General features: G+C 43.7%; 2 protein-coding genes and 1 long non-coding RNA gene across 3 annotated transcripts; 1 reads left to right on the top strand and 2 right to left on the bottom strand.

Annotated features, from left to right (window-relative positions):
- The first annotated feature begins 1246 nt into the window (after positions 1-1246).
- LOC118789487 (protein FAM117B-like) lies at positions 1247-8738 on the top strand. The gene is made up of 8 exons (XM_036545932.1): positions 1247-1807; positions 3815-3970; positions 4277-4357; positions 5464-5553; positions 6123-6257; positions 6731-6962; positions 7336-7456; positions 8037-8738. The coding sequence occupies exons 2-8, from the start codon at positions 3950-3952 to the stop codon at positions 8314-8316; spliced, it is 960 nt and encodes a 319-aa protein (XP_036401825.1). The 5' UTR covers positions 1247-1807; positions 3815-3949; the 3' UTR covers positions 8317-8738.
- Positions 8739-10581: 1843 nt separating this feature from the next.
- LOC118789467 (transmembrane protein 237A-like) lies at positions 10582-15203 on the bottom strand. The gene is made up of 10 exons (XM_036545901.1): positions 15152-15203; positions 14952-15062; positions 13901-14024; positions 13294-13451; positions 13066-13189; positions 12445-12636; positions 12261-12334; positions 11744-11831; positions 10942-11063; positions 10582-10710 (listed from the first exon to the last, which is right to left on the bottom strand). The coding sequence occupies exons 2-10, from the start codon at positions 15052-15054 to the stop codon at positions 10643-10645; spliced, it is 1053 nt and encodes a 350-aa protein (XP_036401794.1). The 5' UTR covers positions 15055-15062; positions 15152-15203; the 3' UTR covers positions 10582-10642.
- An 893-nt stretch (positions 15204-16096) lies between these two features.
- On the bottom strand, positions 16097-19013 carry LOC118788779. The gene is made up of 3 exons (XR_005005434.1): positions 18874-19013; positions 18352-18399; positions 16097-16124 (listed from the first exon to the last, which is right to left on the bottom strand). It is a non-coding gene; the product is annotated as an uncharacterized LOC118788779 (long non-coding RNA).
- Positions 19014-20908: the final 1895 nt, after the last annotated feature.

Below are 20908 nucleotides of genomic sequence, written 5' to 3'. Positions count from 1 at the left end.
TACTAGAACTATGTTGTGCATCAGATATAAACACCATATAATACATTACTTCTAAATGGCACAGTACATTACCAGTTATTCTGGTCAGCTCAGAGCAGCACAGCTAAATTGAAACTGTGTGTGCTGCTTATGAATGGATTTAACACACTGCAGTATGGATTATAGGCTAGCCCAATTTATGTAAATAAATTTGTATAAAACATTTGCGTCATTAAATATTCAGCACATCTGTGCTGCTCATAATTTTTACACTTATGGACAATTCCCAAGCTTTGGAACCAATAACAACAGTACTGCCATAAGTATGTTGAGAAAAAGGTACACTAAATAGAAATGCGATGTATGAACTGAACTGCCCATATTTGTGAGGGAGTAGGTATTTGACCTCACATGCCACCGGGACCCAGTCTGGATGTGTCTATGGGAGTCCAGGGCAGGGTGATAATGAAAGTTAAAATCATGATTATTACTGAAGCGTCAAAACAGCATATACTGTAGCTACCGTGTTAGCAATAGCTAAGGCGTGCGTCTTTACGCAGCGTTGTAATAGCTGCCCCGCCCAGCCAGGTTTTGAGTCTCCATATTAAACAGCAGCGAACAGCGGTGTACCATTTTCTGTATTCAAAGTTGGGTTATGTTTATGACAATTTTGCCTAACTGGATCATACTCTAGGAGATCGCTCAACAATTGAGAACATCGTTGTAAAGATCACCGCCTTATAGCAAACAGCTGACATGGGTAAATATTTGTTAAATTTGTTTGTGACACTGCGGAATAGAGCGGATATTATTAAGTCACGTTACGCGGCCAGCTTTTAACATATACGCATTGAATAACTAAGCAATCTTGAAACGGTACTGCAATTTCAACTTGCCTTCGGAGGTCCCGAATCCTGAGGGGGTAATGTGGGAACTACCTCGCTGGGACGCCTGTTACATTTACGTTTGCATGTATTAATTTGACAGACGCTTTTATCCAAAACGACTTACAAGTGAGACAGAAGGATACCCATGAAGGATACTGTTCTGTATCGGTTAAAACCTCTAACAACCTCAGTAACAACCTCCATTATAGTCAAGGTAGTCACATGGCCCAACAGCGAAGAACGCAGCACCGCGCACAGTGACAACAACAGTAACCGCAAAGCCAGTGCCAGTGTATGCTAACCGTCCAGCGCGCCCACGCTGACGTTACGCTGTCGGAGCCCGGTGAGATCTGGCGGAGTCCCTCTGCTATCGACGCGGCGGCAATCACGCCAATTTACCACCATCCTCCGCGTCTCCCTACGTGCACGCTAACACTAGCTACCTACTGTCGTTCGGCGAGCAAACTGTAGCATTGTCTTCATCATCTAAAGACAGCCCAATCTACACGCCCCACGTTGCGACGTCAGGCACGAACAGCGCAACGAGCAGACCTCCCCCAATCACAACCATCACTTCCCAGGACCACCACAGCAACAACCTTCTGTGCCTGTAGACCACAGCAGCGTCCTCATTTCCAACCATTGCAGCACCAAAATCAGCCTGTTCGCATCCGCTTTTTTTCCCTGTGTCTGGTGGATCCCCGTCGTCGTCTCCCGGTCGCCCGCTCTGGCTCCCTAACCGCCCGCTGCTTTTCTACACCCGCCTCCTTCCTCGCCTTCAGTCTCCTCCTCTCCGTCATCCTCAGGTGGCAACTGGGGCCGGCAGCAGCCCCCGCCCCAACGCTGGTCTCCCGAGTCGAAAAAAGCACCTTACTGCCTGGCTGCGGAGCCGCCAGCGAAAAGAAGACGCACAGAATAAAAGGCAGAACGCCAAGCCGAAGGTATCAAGGGACCCCCGTTGCTACAAATAATGAAAGAGTGCCGAGTTATAATACGACAGCAGATAGATTGATTGCACGGTCGCGCTCGCACGGGAATGGATGCTAATACGCTTGCACTGCGTACATATAGACAGATTCAGAGACCACGTGAAGTGAAGGGCGCAGTGAATGGAAGGAAAGCGAAGGAGACGGACAGCTATTAATCACCTGCATCAGGGCGATCGAGCGGCGGGAGGGGTGTGCGTGGCATCCCGGAGGTTTGAGGAGTCTATACTGCTTGTGTGTTTGTGCCTTTCACAAACGATTTCATTTTGTGGTAAACGCTTTATAACAGAAGGGGTGTTTATTTTGGTTGCGTTGTCGTCTCTTGCTGGGTTTAATAAGGACAGGGCTCAGCGTTACGGCTGATGGCACAGATTTGCTTTTGTGATGTGTTGTATTTCACAGTGGTTTAATCTCTCATATAGTCATTATATTACAAAGGCCTCCCTTAGATTCTAAGCACACAGTAGCATATTGCCATAGTTACCAATGCCATCTTCATTATTAATCCTAGCCCCACGATTGGAGCATCTCAGCGCACGGAGCCAATCAGCAGAGAGCTGAAATACCCATCAGCAACAACGCGGTGGTGTATCACTGTGGAGAAATATGGATAGGGTCTCTGCACAGTGTACACAAACATGGCCTGTAATGCCTTTCAGAAATCCATTCAGAAAAAACATCTTAATTGATGCCAAGCACAAGACAGGTTGTCGTTCAGATATGCAGTCATTGACGGCTGTTGGAATATGTTGCGGTTAGTTGGTTTGTGAGCTAATATCAGAATAAGACTTTGTCATGGGCTATTTCTGGGCCGCAGCTTGACTGAGGGCTTTTTGATGTGTAGTCTGCATGCTTTGGTTTCTTTCCTTCACATGTGGTGCGTAAAGGCCTGTTCAGCACCTGGTCGTCGATGGGTGGTTTCTGTTCGGTCTTAGGCATCTGCACACTGGGACTGGCTCCCAGCGCTGTCCTTGTGTTTTTCTGTGTCTTTGACCCTTAATGAAAGCGATGCATCTCTGGATGTTAGCAACAAAACTCTCTTTGACCCAGCTCCAGTCAGGGGACCTCTGGTGAACTAATCCACGCTGCACTGCGATGCATTTATTTATTTTAGTATCATTTACATAAGATAAGCACAACAGTGTCACCGACATTTTTTATAATCACGTTGATGTGATTTCTCAGTTGCGTATTCTAGTGTCCAGACTGGTCAGCTCTGACCGGACTGGGAGGGGAGGGGAGCTTGGTTACCGCAGCAGGGACAGAAGGAAGGAGCGGGACTAGGGACACTCCCTTCGCCTGTCCTGGGGGGGTAGGGACAGGACATGCCAGGACATCCTCCTTCATGAAAATGTCACCTCAATCTCCAGGATGCAGCTGGAGCAGCAGCAAGAGTCCTGCTGGAGGATCTGGTTTAGGTTCATTAATAGGGATGATATTTGCATAGAAATCTCAGCAAAGGCATCTGGCGCAGTGAAGGTTATGACTGCAGGGTTTTTGTACTGTTCAGCACAGTAATTCTTACTGCTTTGTAAAAACAACTACCATAATATCTGAACCCGCATGGTACCTGAAAGAAGTTTTAGTCAGATTACCAGACTGGCAATAGCACATGAACTACCATTTTGAAGGTTGTCAATTATATTTTGCACTGCTCTGATCAAGGACAAGGACAGCTCTGTATTGCTGCTACTTAATTTAAGTGAAACATTTGACCCCCAGCATAGAATTCCTAGATCATTTAAAATAGGATTGCACTCTTCTGATTCAAATTCTATTTAAATAGGATAAATAGATACAACCTTCTTCAGACAAGCAATCCTCCATCCAGGCTTTCTAGCCCCATAAGGAACTGTCCTTGAACTGTTCTTTCACTTTGTATGTCACACAAATGTAGTGTATACATGGTGTAAGCTTTCTCTCTAACTCTCTCCACTTCGCCCCTTTTCTCCTTGCCTCCAGTTCTCCCTGCAGAGAAGCCGCAGTTACCTGTAGCCGTTTCCTACTTCAGGAGTAACCCTAACCCTAATCCTCAAGGGGCATTACCCATCAGGACCCTGGCCTCAAGACACCAGCCGCGGCCAGTGTGTGTCCTGCATGAAGGACAAAGCCACTCAGGTCAGTGCGGCCCCTGGGCAACAGGTTTTTTTGTGTCCGAGTGACTGGTCCATACTGGTGCATACGCTTGTTCTGCTTCTCTGTGCCTGTTAGAACCAATGCTGATTATTTCAGTGGAGTGCCCTTGTGTTATCCTTTAGCATGCCTCTGTAACTTGTAAGACCTTGTTACGGTTAACTAACACTCTCCAGTATGCACTTTTGTGCATGAATTCACAACTACAGTGTAAGCACTTATTGCCACATTCAGTGTTACCTGGGGTCAAGTGAAATGGTGAGGTGTGTCTTCTCTCTCTGTGTCCCACAGACCCCCAGTGCCTGGGCAGATGAGCAGAGAGACTCACACACATGCTCGGCCTCCTGGGGAAGCACCGACCAGCTCAAAGAGGTCAGAGTTCAAGGGGCGCACTTGTCCACAGTCCCTCCTCCCCCTGTTCAGCACACCCCTGTGGCAGGACCCCTTGCCTTCATCATACTAATCTCCAAAGGGAGACAAATCTCCCTTTGTCATGTTAATTTGTTGCTTTTTACATATATCATTCTGTCTTTGCTGATTGACAGTTTTGAATATAAAAAGTAAAAATTCAGAAAACCTCTGTCCTTGTATGTCAGCAGTCTGATAAGTTCAGCAATACTGGATTGTTTGTTCAAGAGTAAGAGGTCCTTTAGGGAAGGAGACTGGCATTTGAAGTGAAGTGAAATCCATTTTCCAGACACGTGGATGTCTGATTTCTTCGACAGAACATGGGGACGGGGGGGGTGGATTTTTCAAACATGTACACTGCACACTGGATACAGAAATTAATTAATATATGTCTAACACATTACTATGATTATGAACAACCTAATTACGGCCACCACTGATTAATTGATTACAGACTAATATCAGCAGTTACAATAGATCTGACAGGCTTTTTTTCTCCTTGTTCTAAAGAGAAATACTTTTATGATGATCTTTTAATGGCATGAAATTTAAAGATCATTTTAAGCCCTTCTTCCACTGTGTACACTTTACAGTGGCCAGGACACAAAACAGTCTGTTTAGCTCTCTCAGTTTCCCTAAACACAATCCCTTTCCCAGTTACCCTAAACACCCTCCCAGCTAACCCCAAACATATTGCTACACCTAGTTACATTGAACATGCTGTCATTCTCCTCTGTGATACATGCTGTTCCCATCCTGTCAGAGACAGAAATGTGTCTGATATCTGAAGGGAATCCAGTAGGTAAGGTGTGATGGGAAGTGTAGTTACCCAGGTAAAGCATGATGGGAAGTGTAGTTACACAGGAATGTGTAAAGCTTTCGTTAGGACACTGTGTGTGTGTAAATTATGCCTAATGGCCACAGTAAATTTTTCCCCGTATTTACCTGGGAGCTTCGCTTGGAAGTCTTCTGGACTGAATCAGACTGATTCTGCATGTGAAGCTCTTCTCTCTCTTCCCTGCTCTCCCTTTCACCTTTCTCTCTTACCTTTTTTTCTCTCTCTCTCTCAGATCGCCAAGCTGCGGCAGCAGCTCCAGCGCAGCAAACACAGCAGCCGTCACCATCGTGACAAGGAGCGCAAATCTCTCAGCCAATCACAGGTGAGCGCAAATCCCTCTGCCAATCACAGGTGAGCACTGCGGCTGTCACCATTGTAGTGACAAGAAGCATAGTATAGTTTTGTTTCAACGGCCGTAGGCCAATCACAGGTGAGCACACGAAGAGGAGATGGCTCACGTTTCTAGCTTTTTTTGAGTTTTTGTGATCTCCAAGAATGGGGAAATTCCCGAATACTGTATGGTACTGACAGTAGACCGATGTACAAGGTGGGCTTATTCCTGACACACAAAAAGCACATTGAATTCCAGTTGATAATGCAATAAACAAGTAATTAATATGTATGTATTTACATCATAATGCAATATAGGTATATCTTTTAAATTCATGGGCCCTTCATCAGTTGTCATGAATGGCACCTTGGCATCCAGGGAGCTGTCTAATGCAGATGACCATTAAACATCAATTGAATTCTGCAGAAACTAAAATGCAAAAGATCATACAGTGGGTAGAATCATTGAACCAATATCACAACCCATGCACACACAGTCTTTCACACCTTCTCTACAATATGAGTAATATCTGTACTTTTCGTTTATGCTACGTCCCTCAGAGTAAGAACATTTTGATCCCGATCCCGATATCCAAGTCGACGGTATCGCGTTTCCGGAACAGCGTGGAGGGACTGAACCAGGAGATTGAGCGCATTAACATCCGCGACTCAGGGGAGGGCGAGGAGCAGCTTACAGTGAGTCCAGCTGAAAGGGGGGAATGAGACCCTCTCACACGCAGGGGTCACTCATCACAACACATGATGATTTCTATAGCATTACAGGGCGTTGAGCCACAGCCCTTAGGTGCACTTTGGCTATCACGCCTGCCCTTAATTACACCTTAATTATACCCTTAATTACACATTCAAATGATGTTGTGAAGTAGTGTTGTTATCTGGCTGATGTTATCTGATGTGTACTTCAGATTTTACAGCTTTACAATTTCCTTACTTCTCAGTGACAGGTCAGTAAATGCAGCTTTTGAGAGAGGTGAATAGTGTCACTGGGCAGGATGGTAGAATAGCAACATTAGAGCAATCAACAGCCATGTCACATTAACGTTTGGAGCGCTAGCATGCGCTAGGCTTGATTATCCCAGGGACACTCTCCGTAATGCTACTGTCTAAAGTCTGTGCTGGTGCCTCTGGTCTTGTCCCTGGCTTTGCAGCCGCAGGACGTCCCCGATGGCCACCGCGCCCCCCCGCCTGTCCCCCAGCGCAGTAGCAGCACCCGTAGCATCGACACGCAGACCCCCTTGGGCAGGGGAGGCGATGGTAACCACAGCAACAGCAGCAGCCGCTCTCAGTCTGTGTCGCCCTCCTTCCTCTCTGTCATCAACGACACGCGGGGGCGGAGTCCGTACCCCAGCGAAGAACGGCTGACCAACAGCCAGGAGAACGGTGAGCTCACACACTAATGTACCACTATGAATATACACAAGTACAGCACTACGAATTCACAGAAATACAGCACTTTGAATATACGCTAGTACAGCACAATGAATATGTACTGGTACAGCACTATAAATGCACAGTAATACAGCACTATGAATGTAAAGTAATACAGCGCTATAAACATACACTAGTACATCATTCTGACTGCACACTATTAAAGTGCTTTGAATGCACACTGATACCGCATTGTGAATGGAAATTACTACTGCATTCTAAATGCACACTAACACAGCATTCTCAGCGCACGCTAATACAGAGCTCTGAATGTGCACAGATATGTTTTGAGAGAATACGGATTGCAACACTGTTCTGTTCCCAGACCTCAGCTCCAGCTCCCCTTTACCCAAATACGCCTCATCCCCAAAACCCAACAACAGCTACATGTTCAAGCGCGAGCCACCCGAGGGCTGTGAGAGGATCAAGGTCTTTGAGGAAACACCGTCAGTGTTTTTCTTCTGATACTATTACAATACTGGAAATACTGTGCCAGTCAAAAGTTTGGACACATCTGATTAAGATAATGGGAGAGATGCGTTCAAAGACAGTCTGATCGAAAGGCTTACACTTAAATACTTGAAATTTGTTTCTTAGACAAATATAAATGATGAAGTTGATGCCTATGTATGGATTTCTTCCCAAAATTTAGATTTAAAAAAATTTGGCTACTTTGAAGAATCTAAAATATAAGATAGTTTTGATTTGTTTAGCAGTTTAGCAGTCACTGTGTACTTCCATTTGAGTATTTCATAGTTTTGTCCTTATTATTATTCTAAAATATGGAAAATAGTAAAAATAAAGAAAACCCTTCTATGAGTAGGTATGTCCAACAATTTTGACTTGTACAGTATTTTTCTGATTTATATACTTTACAGTAAAACAGAAAAAAAAACAAAAAAGACTTTGCCATAGATTTCATTTTATGACCTGCTTTGTATTCATTCCTGTAATCACTGTAGTGAGCTGCTCAGCATAGTGTAACACTGATGTCACAAGGTGTATGTTGGTGCATTGCTTTCCCAGGCCCAGGCCGGAGATTTCTCAGGTCCTCTGCCCTGACAGAAACAAGGTCAACTTCATCCCCAAGAGCGGCTCCGCCTTCTGCCTGGTCAGCATCCTCAAACCCCTTCTGCCCACGCAGGAGCGCCCCCTCAAGGCCTCGTTCGGGATGGGGGTGCGTAGCCTGTCGCCCACCGTGGGGCCCACCCTCACTGTGGATCAGGAGCAGAGAGTCTCCCGCGGGACCATCACCTATACCCAGCAGCCCTTCCTCTCCAGACATCTGGAGGAGCCTGAGACTTAAGAGCTCTGCTGGGGGGAAAAAAAAACGAGAAACGACACCGTTTTTTCACGTTTTACCTTCACCACAGTTCAAATGCCTTTTTTTCTACTCGGACTGTTTGAAACGTGCACTTCACATGTACCCTCCTCAAATGAAAAAGATGTAAATGCTTTTGTTACGCATTCGAGATTCAACATTTTACATTGGTTTACATTTTTACGTAATATTTTGCCATGTGCCATGAGTCTTTTAACAGAAACATGATCAAGTGAAATGGACATGACATATTGAGGTTCTCTGGTAGACCAAGAAACGTGGGGTCTGCTTGGTCTCCACAGCAACTTAATCCATGAAACCTTGGCCACCCAGTTATGATTGTGGAGTTCAGGTTGTAGCGCCGCCCAGGCCCTTGGCCAGACACCAGGAGAAAAAAATATAATGTGCCTGACATTACCCATGTATCTCTGTGTATCCTTATGTAGCAGGTTCTGTAGCTGATTTACATTTATTTCCTCCTTTTCTCATGCAAAGTGAAGATTAGAAACGTGTAAATGTTTGTAGAAAACAGGAAAGCGTATGTACTTTTGCTGTGCCTGAGACAAATAGTCATTATTATGGATTGACAGATAACTCTATCTATTGCCCTGACTAGGGGATTGTTTTTCGATGTTGGCTGTAAAACATGTTAGAACTGCAGTATTGGAGTGTTCCTGTGACGCCCGTGGAGGCAGCATGTTGCAGTAGAAGGTGCTGGATGCAAAGCGTGTTGCAGTGGTGCTGTGTGCTGGAGGCTGAAAATAAGGAGATGTCCAGGATAATTAAAATACATTAAAGCTGCTTTACTTTGCATTGTAAAGGAAATGAATATATTGTCAGTAGAATAAAGCACATATCAAAACAACTTCACTCAGTGCGTCATTTAAAGAAAATTGTGCAAAAGAATTAAGGACGAGGTCAATTCTCCCAAAAAGCAAGCCAAAACATGGGAGACACCTGTTTGCATACAGGTAAACTGTTGCACATGGGCTGTTTAATATTTTATGCCACCATTATGAATTAAATGCATGACATTTAATTTATCAACCAAGGGGTGGTAAGATGGTAAAATGAGAGAACACAGGGCCAAGTTGCATGAAAGTAGTAGGAAAACTATGGGTAGCATTGCTTCGGAGCAGCGCTCCTTTAGTTTGCATGAGGTAATGTTACCCACATTGGTTTTAAACCTCATTTTGGTATTAGTACTTTCGCAGTAATGGCAGACCTGGTTTTTGTACCTAGTGTTAGTAACATGGAATTAAGATTTCATTACTTTTTGTACAAATATTTATGTTTTATGTCTTAAGGGAAAATGCTGAAATGTACAAAGGATAGTTCTCTCTTGTCTTTTTCAGAGCTGTCTATACTTAAAGCATTTTTGACTCTTGTTTACTTTTAATCACTTTAACCTGCTGATTTGATCAGCATTACAGCTTCTTCTCTTCAGGTGTCTCTGATATTCTCATTCTTGTCACCATTGCAACATTGCTGACTGGAAGGTTTTCCTTGCTTTAGGGAATTGTTACACTGCAAAGGCTTGCATTAAGTGCTGAGTTCCACAAGAACCTATCCTTGGCCCCTTGTTACGTTCCTTGCATATGTCCCCCCCCCCCCCCCTTTGGAGGACCCACTATCAAACATAGTGTTAATTTTCGTAGCTAGTGGTTTTGTATAATCTGAGGAACGAAATACAGTCAGCTCCTTAGAAAAATGCATGTGCGATATTAATGGCTTGTACAGTTTGTAATGAAACACTTAGAAACACTAGTAAAATGGTGACGTAACTAGCATGTAAAGGCCTTAGGTATACCATGAGAGGTGGGACTCCCCTGAATGTTGCATCTATGGTCAGATCAATCTCTCCATTGTTCTGACTGACACCCTGAGGTGAATGCTAACCCAACTTACTACCTTTAATACAAAGAGAAACATACACCAAGTTGTTAATTAGTAATTAGCAGTTGGTGTAGGCTTTGACCTCAATCAAATATTTAGTGCAACAGTTAAGCCATGAGTCAGAGAATGCATACAATTGTACTTAAAACTTGTGTAAAGCAATGAAGTGCAGCATAAATTCAATACATTACTATCAACAACGTCTGTCCTCAAAATGAACGGAGATGGAAAATTTTACATGTATAAAAATGAATTTTACATAATAAAAATCTCTACAGTCACCGTGGTACATAATATAAAAGTATAAAAACATTAAAAATATTTTTTCCAATAAGATGACAATAAAAAGTCACAAAATTATGAACAATAGTAGAAAACGTTGCATAAAAAAAAAATATGATGGCAGAAATCTCCTTCAGGCTGGGTTTTCGGGTTTCTCCTCCTGCCATGGGTATGACTCCAATTCCATCGCCATTAGGGACTCTAAGACAGAGACACAGCGGGACTGTATGCATAACACAGATCAACGCATGCAAACAAAGTGCACGCAAATGACCAAAGTAATGTCCCCCAATTTACAGTTCTTGATCAACTTGGAATATTTTAGTAAATTAAATGAAAAATGTCCCTTTTTTGGTCTTTTGTTCACACGCATGACTGCTGTTCTCATCATTATTATGGTGATTAACGTCACTGTAATGCTCCTGCTCTCACCCTCTGTATAGTCCTTATGAGGCTGTGTTGCCACAAACACCCAGGCTACTCCGATCAACAGCGTCACCACCAGGTTCACCACGATCCAGGGCTGCAGGATTTGATGCTCTAGGCCAGGGGACCTGGAGGCATGACTTACTGTAAGACTCACAGCACAGACTCTTATTTAGAACAGACTCATGCTCCTAAGTGGCTAAGTCAGTAAAGTCACAGGTTGAACCCTGCAGTTCAAAACATCACATATTTGGTTCTGGGCTACATCACTAGCCAACAATGACCAGGAGTCCACAGTGGTGGAACGTAATTGGCTCTGTTTTGCTGAGGTAGGCTGGGACACATCAATCACCTTCATTCCATTTTCTGTTGCTCATTAGCATTCCTGTTGCCCATCTCCCACAGCAGATTCATAGCGCAGAAGCAAAAGACTTGTTTAACAGCGCAACGTATTCTTCCTTCTTAGCGGTTAGCTTCTATGATTAATGGCAGTCAGTCATGACACAGACAGTACAATTGTTAACGGTGGTCAGTAATTACACAGACGGTGAATCATTATCATTAGTCAGTCAGGGTCAAAATAGCCGACAGGTCTCAACTTAACCTGGATTGAGATTGAACCATCTGTGTTCCAGAGCTTCTGACACAAGTCCACATTCTGTAGTGTGAGGATTTCAGTGCTGATTCAGTACAAGGTGAAAACCACATTCATGTGAGGCTGCATGGACTATCCAGAAAGATGAAGGTGTGAAGGTGCCCCCATGACCTCTGCCGCTGTGAAGGCAGTGATGAAATGCAGCAAACTCACCACAAGCTCTGATTGGCAGCGGGGTAGAGGTAGATGCGGTCGCTGGTCATCTGCTGGCTGAGAGACAGGATCAGAGCGGCAAAGCACACTGCAGGGAGATGGGGGGGAGCAGAGTGAGAACCACTCTGGGGAAGCACTGCACTACACAGCTTGGAACAAGACACTGTCTCCACGGATCACCAGATAAAACCCCCCCTCCAGTGATATGAAATAAAAATATGGTGCTCAGTTAAGTATCCCCCAATAGTGTTGCTTGTTCTTTAGGTCTTATTAGGTTACACCTATCTATAACAATGGATAATACATAAACACATACACACACATTATATATATATACTGTGAGCTACACTAATCCAATTTATCAGATGATTTCAAATTTTCTACCCTGAGTGTCGCTGACCAATTTCATTGGCTGATTTCAATTCTCCTTTGTATTCTGAAGGAGTTTAATGGGGTGATTATAAACTTGTGTCTTAAAGAAAGAGCGTGATTGACGGATTTTAGCATAATGTCTTACAGAAGGAGGCGAGTGCAGCAGTGTCCAGCGTGAGCAGTCCTCTCAGAGCCATGTAGCCCTCGGCCAGGTTCACCCTGCAAAGGAGAGGGGACAGACATTTAAAGAGAGTGCGAAGACACACACACACACACACACACACACACACACACACACACACACACACACGCACACACACACACACTACCTGTCAAAGGCAGAGACGGTGCTGATGGCCAGCAGCAGGTAGAGCAGTGACTGGGCGGGGTATGCCAGATAGTGGTACTGCTGCAGCAGGTTGGTCAGGTTGGAGAGCTCCTTCCCCGAGAGGATGTACACCATAATGATGTTCCACACCACATATCCCGTCAAGAACCCGTGAGAGAACAGCCCTACAACCCTGCATACAGGACACGCACAGACACACACATACAGACACACACATTTTCAGTTAACAGATCACATGAAGGTGTATGACCTCTTATGCAGATTTCACAGAAGTTGTCACACCCAAAAACGTAAATAACATTACATTCATTTAGCAGACAGTCTTATCCAGAGCGACTTCTAACTCGAAAAAACAGCAGTGCATCCATTCAAATTGAATGAGCAACAGTGTCAGACCACGCTAACAACACTCCCAGACCAGTGAGTGTGAGCATAAAACTATTCAAGCCCTGCCACAAGTTAACTTGTGCAACCTGACTAGAAACTAAGGGAAGCCAAGTACACACACTACCATACATCACAGTCACTAGATCACAGAATCCAAAACACAGTCAATGGCTCTATACAGCTAAGCAGGCAAACACAGACCCCGTTTGCCAACCTGAATCCGCGGTGCACCTTTACGGCTACGTCCCGAGTAGTCCACGAGGGCTTCATCTCCGCCTCCTCATCTATCTGATCACTGGGTTTGCCCGTGTCCACCTGATCTGCCACCTGGAACCGTCCTGGGTCAGGAAAACACTCACCGTCAAGATTAAAACAATGGTTCGATGGTAGAACACCCACATGCATTGTTTGAAAGCGTTGGAGGGGTACAGGGGACACTCACTGTTTCTCTCCACGAACACTTTACCCACAGGCTGACTGTGGCCGAGTGGGGCGGAGAACAGGGACTGCTGGGGGGCAGGCGGCTGCACGTCTGTGATGATGTCATCCTCCTCCACCTCCAGCTCATCTGCATATTGGATCTCTGTTGTCTTTGGCTTCCTGTAGAGAGAAGGAGACGCTGTTGTTTGCGCAAACGCCAGCCACATGCCCAAGTATTAGCTAAAACACACTCACGATTTCACACCACACACTTTTACTGGAAGCATATTTGGAACTTTTAATGTAAGTTGGCAGCATAACATAGTGGTAAGGAGCAGGCTAATAACTGAAAGGTTGCTGGTTTGATTCCCCACTGGGGCACTGCTGTTGTACACTTGAGCAAGGTACTTAACCCAGAATTGCCTCAGTAAATATCCATCTGTATAAATGGATAGCATGTCAAAAAACTGTAACCTATAGAAGTCGCTCTGGATAAAAGAGTCTGCTAAATGACAATAATGTAATGTAATATAAGTCCATTTCTTTCCTTCAGGTGACTTCTGTTTATGGCAGACATGTCCTTGAAGAGTGGGCGTGTCTCCCCACAATGGGCGTGTCTCAGCACTCACTTCTTCTTCTTGGTCCTTCGGGTCCCCTCCTCCACGTCTGCGTGCCGTTCCTCTCCGTCTCCATTCACCAGCTCTGGCTGCTCTACAGGGTCTCCTTCCTGATGCTCCTCAGGATCTGAAGGGACTACAACACCCCAATGGATAAGGAGTTCATATGTTTGTCCGTCCATCTGTCTGCATATCTTTACGTGTGTAAATCTATACAAAGATATGCACATACACAAGCTGCATTTATTTATATTCTTGATGTACTGTTGATATACTGTATAAAAAGAATTTAACATTCAATCTGGTGAACTTTTAGGCATCTTGATTAAAGTCAGACTGCACACAGTGGTTTCTCTCCTGAGTGGAGAAAGGCTGGGATGCTGTGAGACTTCTTTGGCTCACAGGCTCTCCAGCCAAAGGCAGTGAAGAAAAACCGTGTGTCTTGAGAATGACCAGACTGGCCTTTGGAGTTTCCCTGAGCCTATTTCTGGCTGCAGCTATAACAAGATGGCATACAAAACAATATGAAGTGACCTAGCCACAGGCTTTGGGTACGTTGAGTGAGTTACTTTTATGTAGATGACTTCATTGCCAGCTCAAGCAATGTTAGGGATGTGATGTGATGACCAGTGCCAGGCAGTTTCGGCATTTAGTGGGCATGATCCTGTGCAAATGCATGCCAAGCTCAACAGGACTAAAAGCAAAATCGGAGGAGAGAGGAGCCAGAGACATGCAGAACAGGGCTGACAGTGTCTGGCTTAGCGTGGACACCTGAAACACAAGACCTTGAGACAAAGGAAGAGCTCTGTAATTGTCTGTGCGCAGTGAGCCTGACAATTGCCCGCAGCTCTGCCTCCCAAGGCTTTTCCACCTGTCAGTCAGGTCCAAACTCTCAGCAAGGAGGAAATGGCACGTGGAGAGTACCATTTCATCTGTTGTGTCCTCTGGAGGTTTAGGTAAATCATGAACCGATGTTCATTGGAACAAAGGATGTGGAAACTTTTATTAATGAGTGTTTACTGATTGCAGCACAGAGGCGCAGAATCAGGAGCTGCAGGGTTACCTGCAGTCTGAGGCTTCTTTTTCCTCTTCTTCTTCTGTGGTGGCATCTCCTGGGGTCCAGCGCTAAGGGGCTCCATGTGACTGCCTACCTCACCCATCTCCATACCAGGCTCTGTGCACACAAAGCAGGCCGTGTAAAGCCAGGAAAATAACGATGAAGCCCACAGAAGGTCTGTGAGATTTATTTCCGTACAAACTCACCCTCTGGCTTCTCAGCACTGTCAGCCTTTTTTTTCGACTTCTTCTTCTTGCGTGGCACTTCCCCTAAAAGAACGTGGAAAAATATAAAAGTTGAGCAACAGGTGATATAAAATAACTGAAATATAATCCGGTGGAAAACTCTTACGGGTTTCTACACATTTCCTATTATATAAGTTTATACTTGGAAAACACCAGCTCAGGCAGAATGGAGCCTCTAAGCTTTTATCCACAGGAATCCTAGGGCTTTAACTGAGGCTTTTCCCAATCACACAGACACATACAGTCTGGGAAGGAGAAGTCACATGTTGCAGGCTGAAATCTTCACTGAACTACACTTCAGTCTTCACCTGAAATCTGTCTAATAATTACCCATAACAAAAGAAGCATACTCACCTCCTGCATCTTGACTTCAGTTGGCCATAAGCATGAAAAGAGAGCACAGAGAACAATATTTGTGTTTTTTGCCCCCCCGGGGAGCCGCAATGTTTCCACATCTTGCCTCATTAATAGCTATCTGTCTCCAAGAGAGCTCCAATGTTTCTGTGTCTCGTCTTGTTAATAATCTCCTGTCGCTAAGTAAGCTCCACTGTTTCTGTGTCTCATCTCTTTATCCACTACCTAACCCCAGGTGAGCTCCTATGTGTCTCTCATTTGACTGAGATTTCTAACAGCAGCCCTCAGCTTAGCTTCACTGGAGAGTGACTGTTGTGTTTTTCACAACAACACATAATTATGTATCACACAGCTGATTAACAGAGCTCTCCAGGTCAGACCTTAGCTGCTGTTGCACGGCAGGCTGTCATTTCAGTACAGAGTGCATTATACACTGTTCAGTAACTCTTATGTGAGAACATGGCAGAGTACTGATCTGTCCTGCGATTCTGCTGCATCGTGTAAGCACAAAATGACTACAATAAGAGGCAGTGAAAGGAAGGACCCACCTCGGCAATGGGGGTAGGGCACGTGGTCCACGCTGCAAGAACAGAGACACATGAGTGACAAAGACACTGCTTTGCCATGATAAATCAGTATACCTGATATGTACTGTAGTAGGAATGTGGTTTGCTCTATTATCTGAAATGTCAACATTGCTTTAAACTTTACAGAGGAACAGTGAACGCATGCACATGAAAAAAATCATACAGTGTATTTGCTTTGCTTTTAAAACTCATGTCATCCAGGATAATAAAAGACTGAAGTTGGCCACACTGTGTCCGCTAGAGCACAATGTGGAGGAGTGAGAGGCCCACATACATATATGTGCTCTGGAGGGTCATTTTTTCTGGGGTACAATGTAATTGCTACAATGTAAGAGAAGATCATTACTGGAAATTTAGAACATAATGTGAAGCTACAAGCAACTTAAAAGACAGCATACACATTTCACATCTGAAGTGTACTTCTTCCAGCAGCAGTAGTTTACATTTCATTAATACTGATGTCTTCCATCCTGATACTTTTAGCTCTAAGAGCTGGATGTGACCATATTCTCTTCTTAAGAAAGCATGAGAACAGGACAGGTGTGCAGTACATTTTCATGTAATTATAAAGCTAAATTATTTAGTTAGGTGACTGAAAATAAAATAAGACAGCTAGCTAGCAAGCAGGAGTAATCCATCGTTAGCCTTATCATCTCATTATCTGGTTAGCAAACTTCATGCTATGACCACCTCTATTGTTGGAGGACTGGCTATGTTGTTTAATTAATTAGCACACCAGAACTATGACATTTATTTAGGAAAGCAATAACATCATTTTAAAGATGACTGACATATGTAACAAGAAGACAAACTCATTTTACAGATGGAGTCCAAGGCCCTTATCCAGGCTTCATTACATCCTATCTTCTTGCAGCAAGACTCAGCAGCACTATATACACAGCTAGCGAGCCAGATAACTAAGGAGCTAGCTGACTGCCAGAAAATAAAACAAAAAATAATACATTTTAACACATTTTCAAACCAGCTAGCTAATGGAAAACTAGCTGACAGAAGACTTACATAGCCAGTAAGCAGTGAAGGTAGGCCACAAGTTGGCTAGCTGACTAACATTAAAACATTAAATGAGGTAGCTGGCTTGCAAACTGGCTACCAAAACCCAATAGCTGAATATAGAATTAGCTAGCTAACTAATTAGCCATGAACAGCAAATCTATACCGGGCCTACCTTTTAGTCTTGATACCTGTCATGAGTTGACACAGAAAGTGATGTTGTTAAATGCAAAATGATAGGGAATGTATTGGGATAAGTAATGTATATATATTTTTATATTATCATTATTATTAATAACTGGCTTAGAGCTTAGTGAACTAAATTGCTAGATTTTGTGCAAGGTAGCCATCATCTGTTTTCTACAAAGAGCATAAAGTGTCTTGCAAATGGCAATTAGCTGAAGAGGAGTAGAGACCAATGGTGAGATACATAAATTAGTGTACCAAAACAATTTTGATGATGTAATGGAGGAAAACTAAGTCGGACTGGAGAAAAAGATGATTATAATGAAAAAAGTTCAAACGTTTTTTACATTAATGGTGTGACATCCAAGACTGCATCCAAATTCTGTCTGTCCAAATGAAGCTAGATGGCAAAGAAATGAATGTCTGTAATGAGTCAGACCTCTGGGTCTTTGTGGTTATTTCTGGAGAAAAAAGGCCTTCTTTCCTGCACTGTGTAGCTATAACCAGCCAGACTGCATACCTGTGATCCCAACACTTGCCAGCTAAATGATTATGCTAGATTTGACTTGTGTCACCCAGTGAATCAGTCGGTTCTTTGAATTGAGAGGAATCTTTGAAATGTATCAAAATGACGACCCCTTGGATTTAGTTCTGTCGCTACCTCACCTGTCTCACAATGACCACCAAGCCTCTCCGCTTTTGGCAGCCATGACTTTTCATATAGCCCTTTCTTAACCTCCAGCCTGTGGTTAGAGGGCGTGTACCTCGTCAGGATCTGAATATGAAACATCTAGTCTAAAATGTCTTCTTTATCCAGACACACCAATTATCAAATGATCCATTACAGCTATGCCTAGAGGCTGTATCTGACACCTTGGAATTTCTTTAAGTAATTCCCTGTTTGTTTCCTCTGACCCCAGGGGGCCCTTGATAGGTTTTTTATATATGGGTAGGGAGCACCCTAGGTACACTAGGTAAATGCTGAAGCCTCTATTTGCTTCAGAAACAGCGCCCAGTACTTACTGGTGGCTGCTGAAGAGGAGGAAGCTCCCTCTGTCGCCGACTCATGACCTGTGTAAAAAATGCACAAAAGCAAGAGCCTGTGAGAGAGAGGAAAAAGGGAGGGCGATTGTGGCTCCTTCCTACATAGTTTTTCCACTCAGATCCACTGGATGATACAGGTGGTGAGAGCACCGCAATCTGAAATCTAGTGAGACGCACAACGACACATGATGTCTAAGATGATAGAATACTATTGACAGTATTAATGTAAAGTTTATTGAAGTTTAGTTAAGTGACATGATTTCAAGTCGTCAGAAAGCAGACTGGTTTCCGTACGTCTAACGTTATCTAAACATTTTTCAGAACACTTCGCAGTCCATCTCCCGTTAGATAAATAACGCTGGCTAGGTAATACCTACCTGTTGGTAGCTAACAGTACAACAGCCACAGCTAGCTAGAGCTAACGTGAAATTCAATGCAAATACAGTTTCTTACTCTATGACAATGAGCAGTTGAAAGCTGTACATGCAGTGTGCTACGTACCTTTGTGTCGTCACTCTCCATAGCTTAAGAGTAAACTTACTGTTGAGGAGATATTTTAATACCCGTAACATATACTAGCTAACTTAGTTACTTCCCAAATAAATCAGTATCGCTGCTTAGTTACCATGCGGTTGTTTACTGTTGTTATAGTTATGCTCTTCTTCTTGAATCGTGGTCATTGTTGGATTGGTAACCAACAGAAATGTGCGCTACTGCCGCCTACTGGGCCACCACCAAAAACACATCTGCCCTCCACTCCTGCCATTCTTACATAGTGCTTTTTTCATATTTAACCAGGGATATGAATAAATATCGAAATTAAAAAGTTCTAGATTCTACTATCAGATAAAATTGTATTAAAGTAACCAATAATTTAGATAGCTGTGAAAATTACCTGTAAAATATGCAACATGCCATTAATAAAGCATAACTACTTTTCTATACTATAAACAGGCAAAGCATTGTACAACATCTTTACTTCAACAGAAGATGGAAGTTTTGCCTAATCTTTATCCTTTTTGACTGCACAGGCGGCTTAAACTGACAGTAAAGATTTACGTTATGGGGTCCTCCAGTGAAGGGGATAGGGGAGAGGGAGCAGTCTGGGACAGAAATAATTAAATGGAATGAAGCTATTCTTTTTTTCACCCTTGAGGATAATTAACAGAGTTGATGATAATCAATTAAAAATGAATTAATAAAGTGAAATTGATCATCAGTGTACAAGATGTGTAGATTCACTACTGTTATTCTGTGAATGGTTTATCATATACCAGTCAGCCACTTGCTTGTTAACTGTCTTGCTACATAATTAACTTTTGCTATTAATTTCCCTGTTTTTGTCATTTGTGATATTGCTTAGCTGTCTATCATTTTTCAACCTTGTAAAACTAATTACACCATGTAACTGTCTCGTAGCTAATTAGTCACTTTAGCTAGGTAGTTACCCGTAACCTCCAGCTGTGTTAGGAAGCAGGTAGCCTGAGCAGTGAAATTTGAAAAGTGAATCAATCAAGAAAAAGAAAGCAAATGTCACCCGCTAAATAAAGGTCTCCTTACTTTCACATGCTCCTAATGAGCATGGAACATTTAAGAGTGTGCAGGGAAGATGGGCTACGTGGGTAGAGTTGGCCTGAAAGGCATGGGCTTTCACTTCAAGCTTGACCCTGGCTTTATTTTCCCATGAGGTTAACAGGGCTGTTTTTTTCCCCTTGTTCTGTTTACTCCACATCCACGTGTCAGTGAACCAGCGTTCCGAGGGTTCAGACCAATCAATTTCTATTTGAATTGTCAAGTCATTTTGTTTCCTTATTACGTATGTTACCATTATGGAGTATTGTGTACACAAATACGTGAACTCTCTTTGTAATGCTGAGGGGTGAGTAGTTCTATCCAGCCCACGGTGACCTCTTCTCTATTGTTTAGTTTTTGGGAGGGGAATGGTGGTGGCGGTGGTGGGGGGGATTGGGCTGTGGGGCAGGCCGCGAGGGAGGGGAATTTCTGGGCCGCTACCACAGCAACAGCGAAACAGTCTTTGTGCTCTGCCAAGGAGCTCTGTGAGACCTAGCAACAGCCAAAACCTAAAAGAGCTGACAAACACAGACGCACAGGGCAGGGTCTCTGGGATCCGGGAACCACGGCGGCAGACGCCTCCCAACTTCTATAGGCGCACTTCACTTCAGAGTCCACTTTACTGAAGAAGAGGAAAGTGAAGTTCAGGTAGGATAATCGGGGTATCTGTGATGCCTGGGCTTGTTCTGTTTGACGAGTTTGGATTTGCTTCCCTGTTCAGCTATTCATTTTTTAGATTGTCTCATTTAACCACATAATAGTGGGCGATACACATGCACACTGACACACACACACACACACACACACACACTCACACACACACACACACACACACACACACACACACACACACACACACACACGCACGCACACACACACATGTAGAAAACAGAAGATTATTTTCACATAAAAGAATGATCATTTTAAACTTTCAGCAGAGATGCCTCATTTCTACTATACTATT

Source organism: Megalops cyprinoides, chromosome 14 (genome assembly GCF_013368585.1).
Source record: "Megalops cyprinoides isolate fMegCyp1 chromosome 14, fMegCyp1.pri, whole genome shotgun sequence".
Classification (NCBI taxonomy): domain Eukaryota; kingdom Metazoa; phylum Chordata; class Actinopteri; order Elopiformes; family Megalopidae; genus Megalops; species Megalops cyprinoides.
Note: the sequence above shows the minus strand (reverse complement) of the source record. Positions and strands in the feature narration are given on the sequence as shown.

What these genes read in the sequence shown, in the direction of transcription:
- LOC118789487 (XM_036545932.1), top strand. Translation starts at nt 3,950, where the DNA reads ATGAAGGACAAAGCCACTCAG. An exon ending in GCACCGACCAGCTCAAAGAG is followed by an intron (nt 4,358 to 5,463) that starts GTCAGAGTTCAA and finishes TCTCTCTCTCAG; the next exon opens with ATCGCCAAGCTGCGGCAGCA. An exon ending in AATCTCTCAGCCAATCACAG is followed by an intron (nt 5,554 to 6,122) that starts GTGAGCGCAAAT and finishes TACGTCCCTCAG; the next exon opens with AGTAAGAACATTTTGATCCC.
- LOC118789467 (XM_036545901.1), bottom strand. Translation starts at nt 15,054, where the DNA reads ATGGAGATGGGTGAGGTAGGCAGTCACATGGAGCCCCTTAGCGCTGGA. An exon ending in ACCGTCTCTGCCTTTGACAG is followed by an intron (nt 12,335 to 12,444) that starts GTAGTGTGTGTG and finishes TCTCCTTTGCAG; the next exon opens with GGTGAACCTGGCCGAGGGCT. An exon ending in GCTGCCAATCAGAGCTTGTG is followed by an intron (nt 11,064 to 11,743) that starts GTGAGTTTGCTG and finishes TCATGCCTCCAG; the next exon opens with GTCCCCTGGCCTAGAGCATC.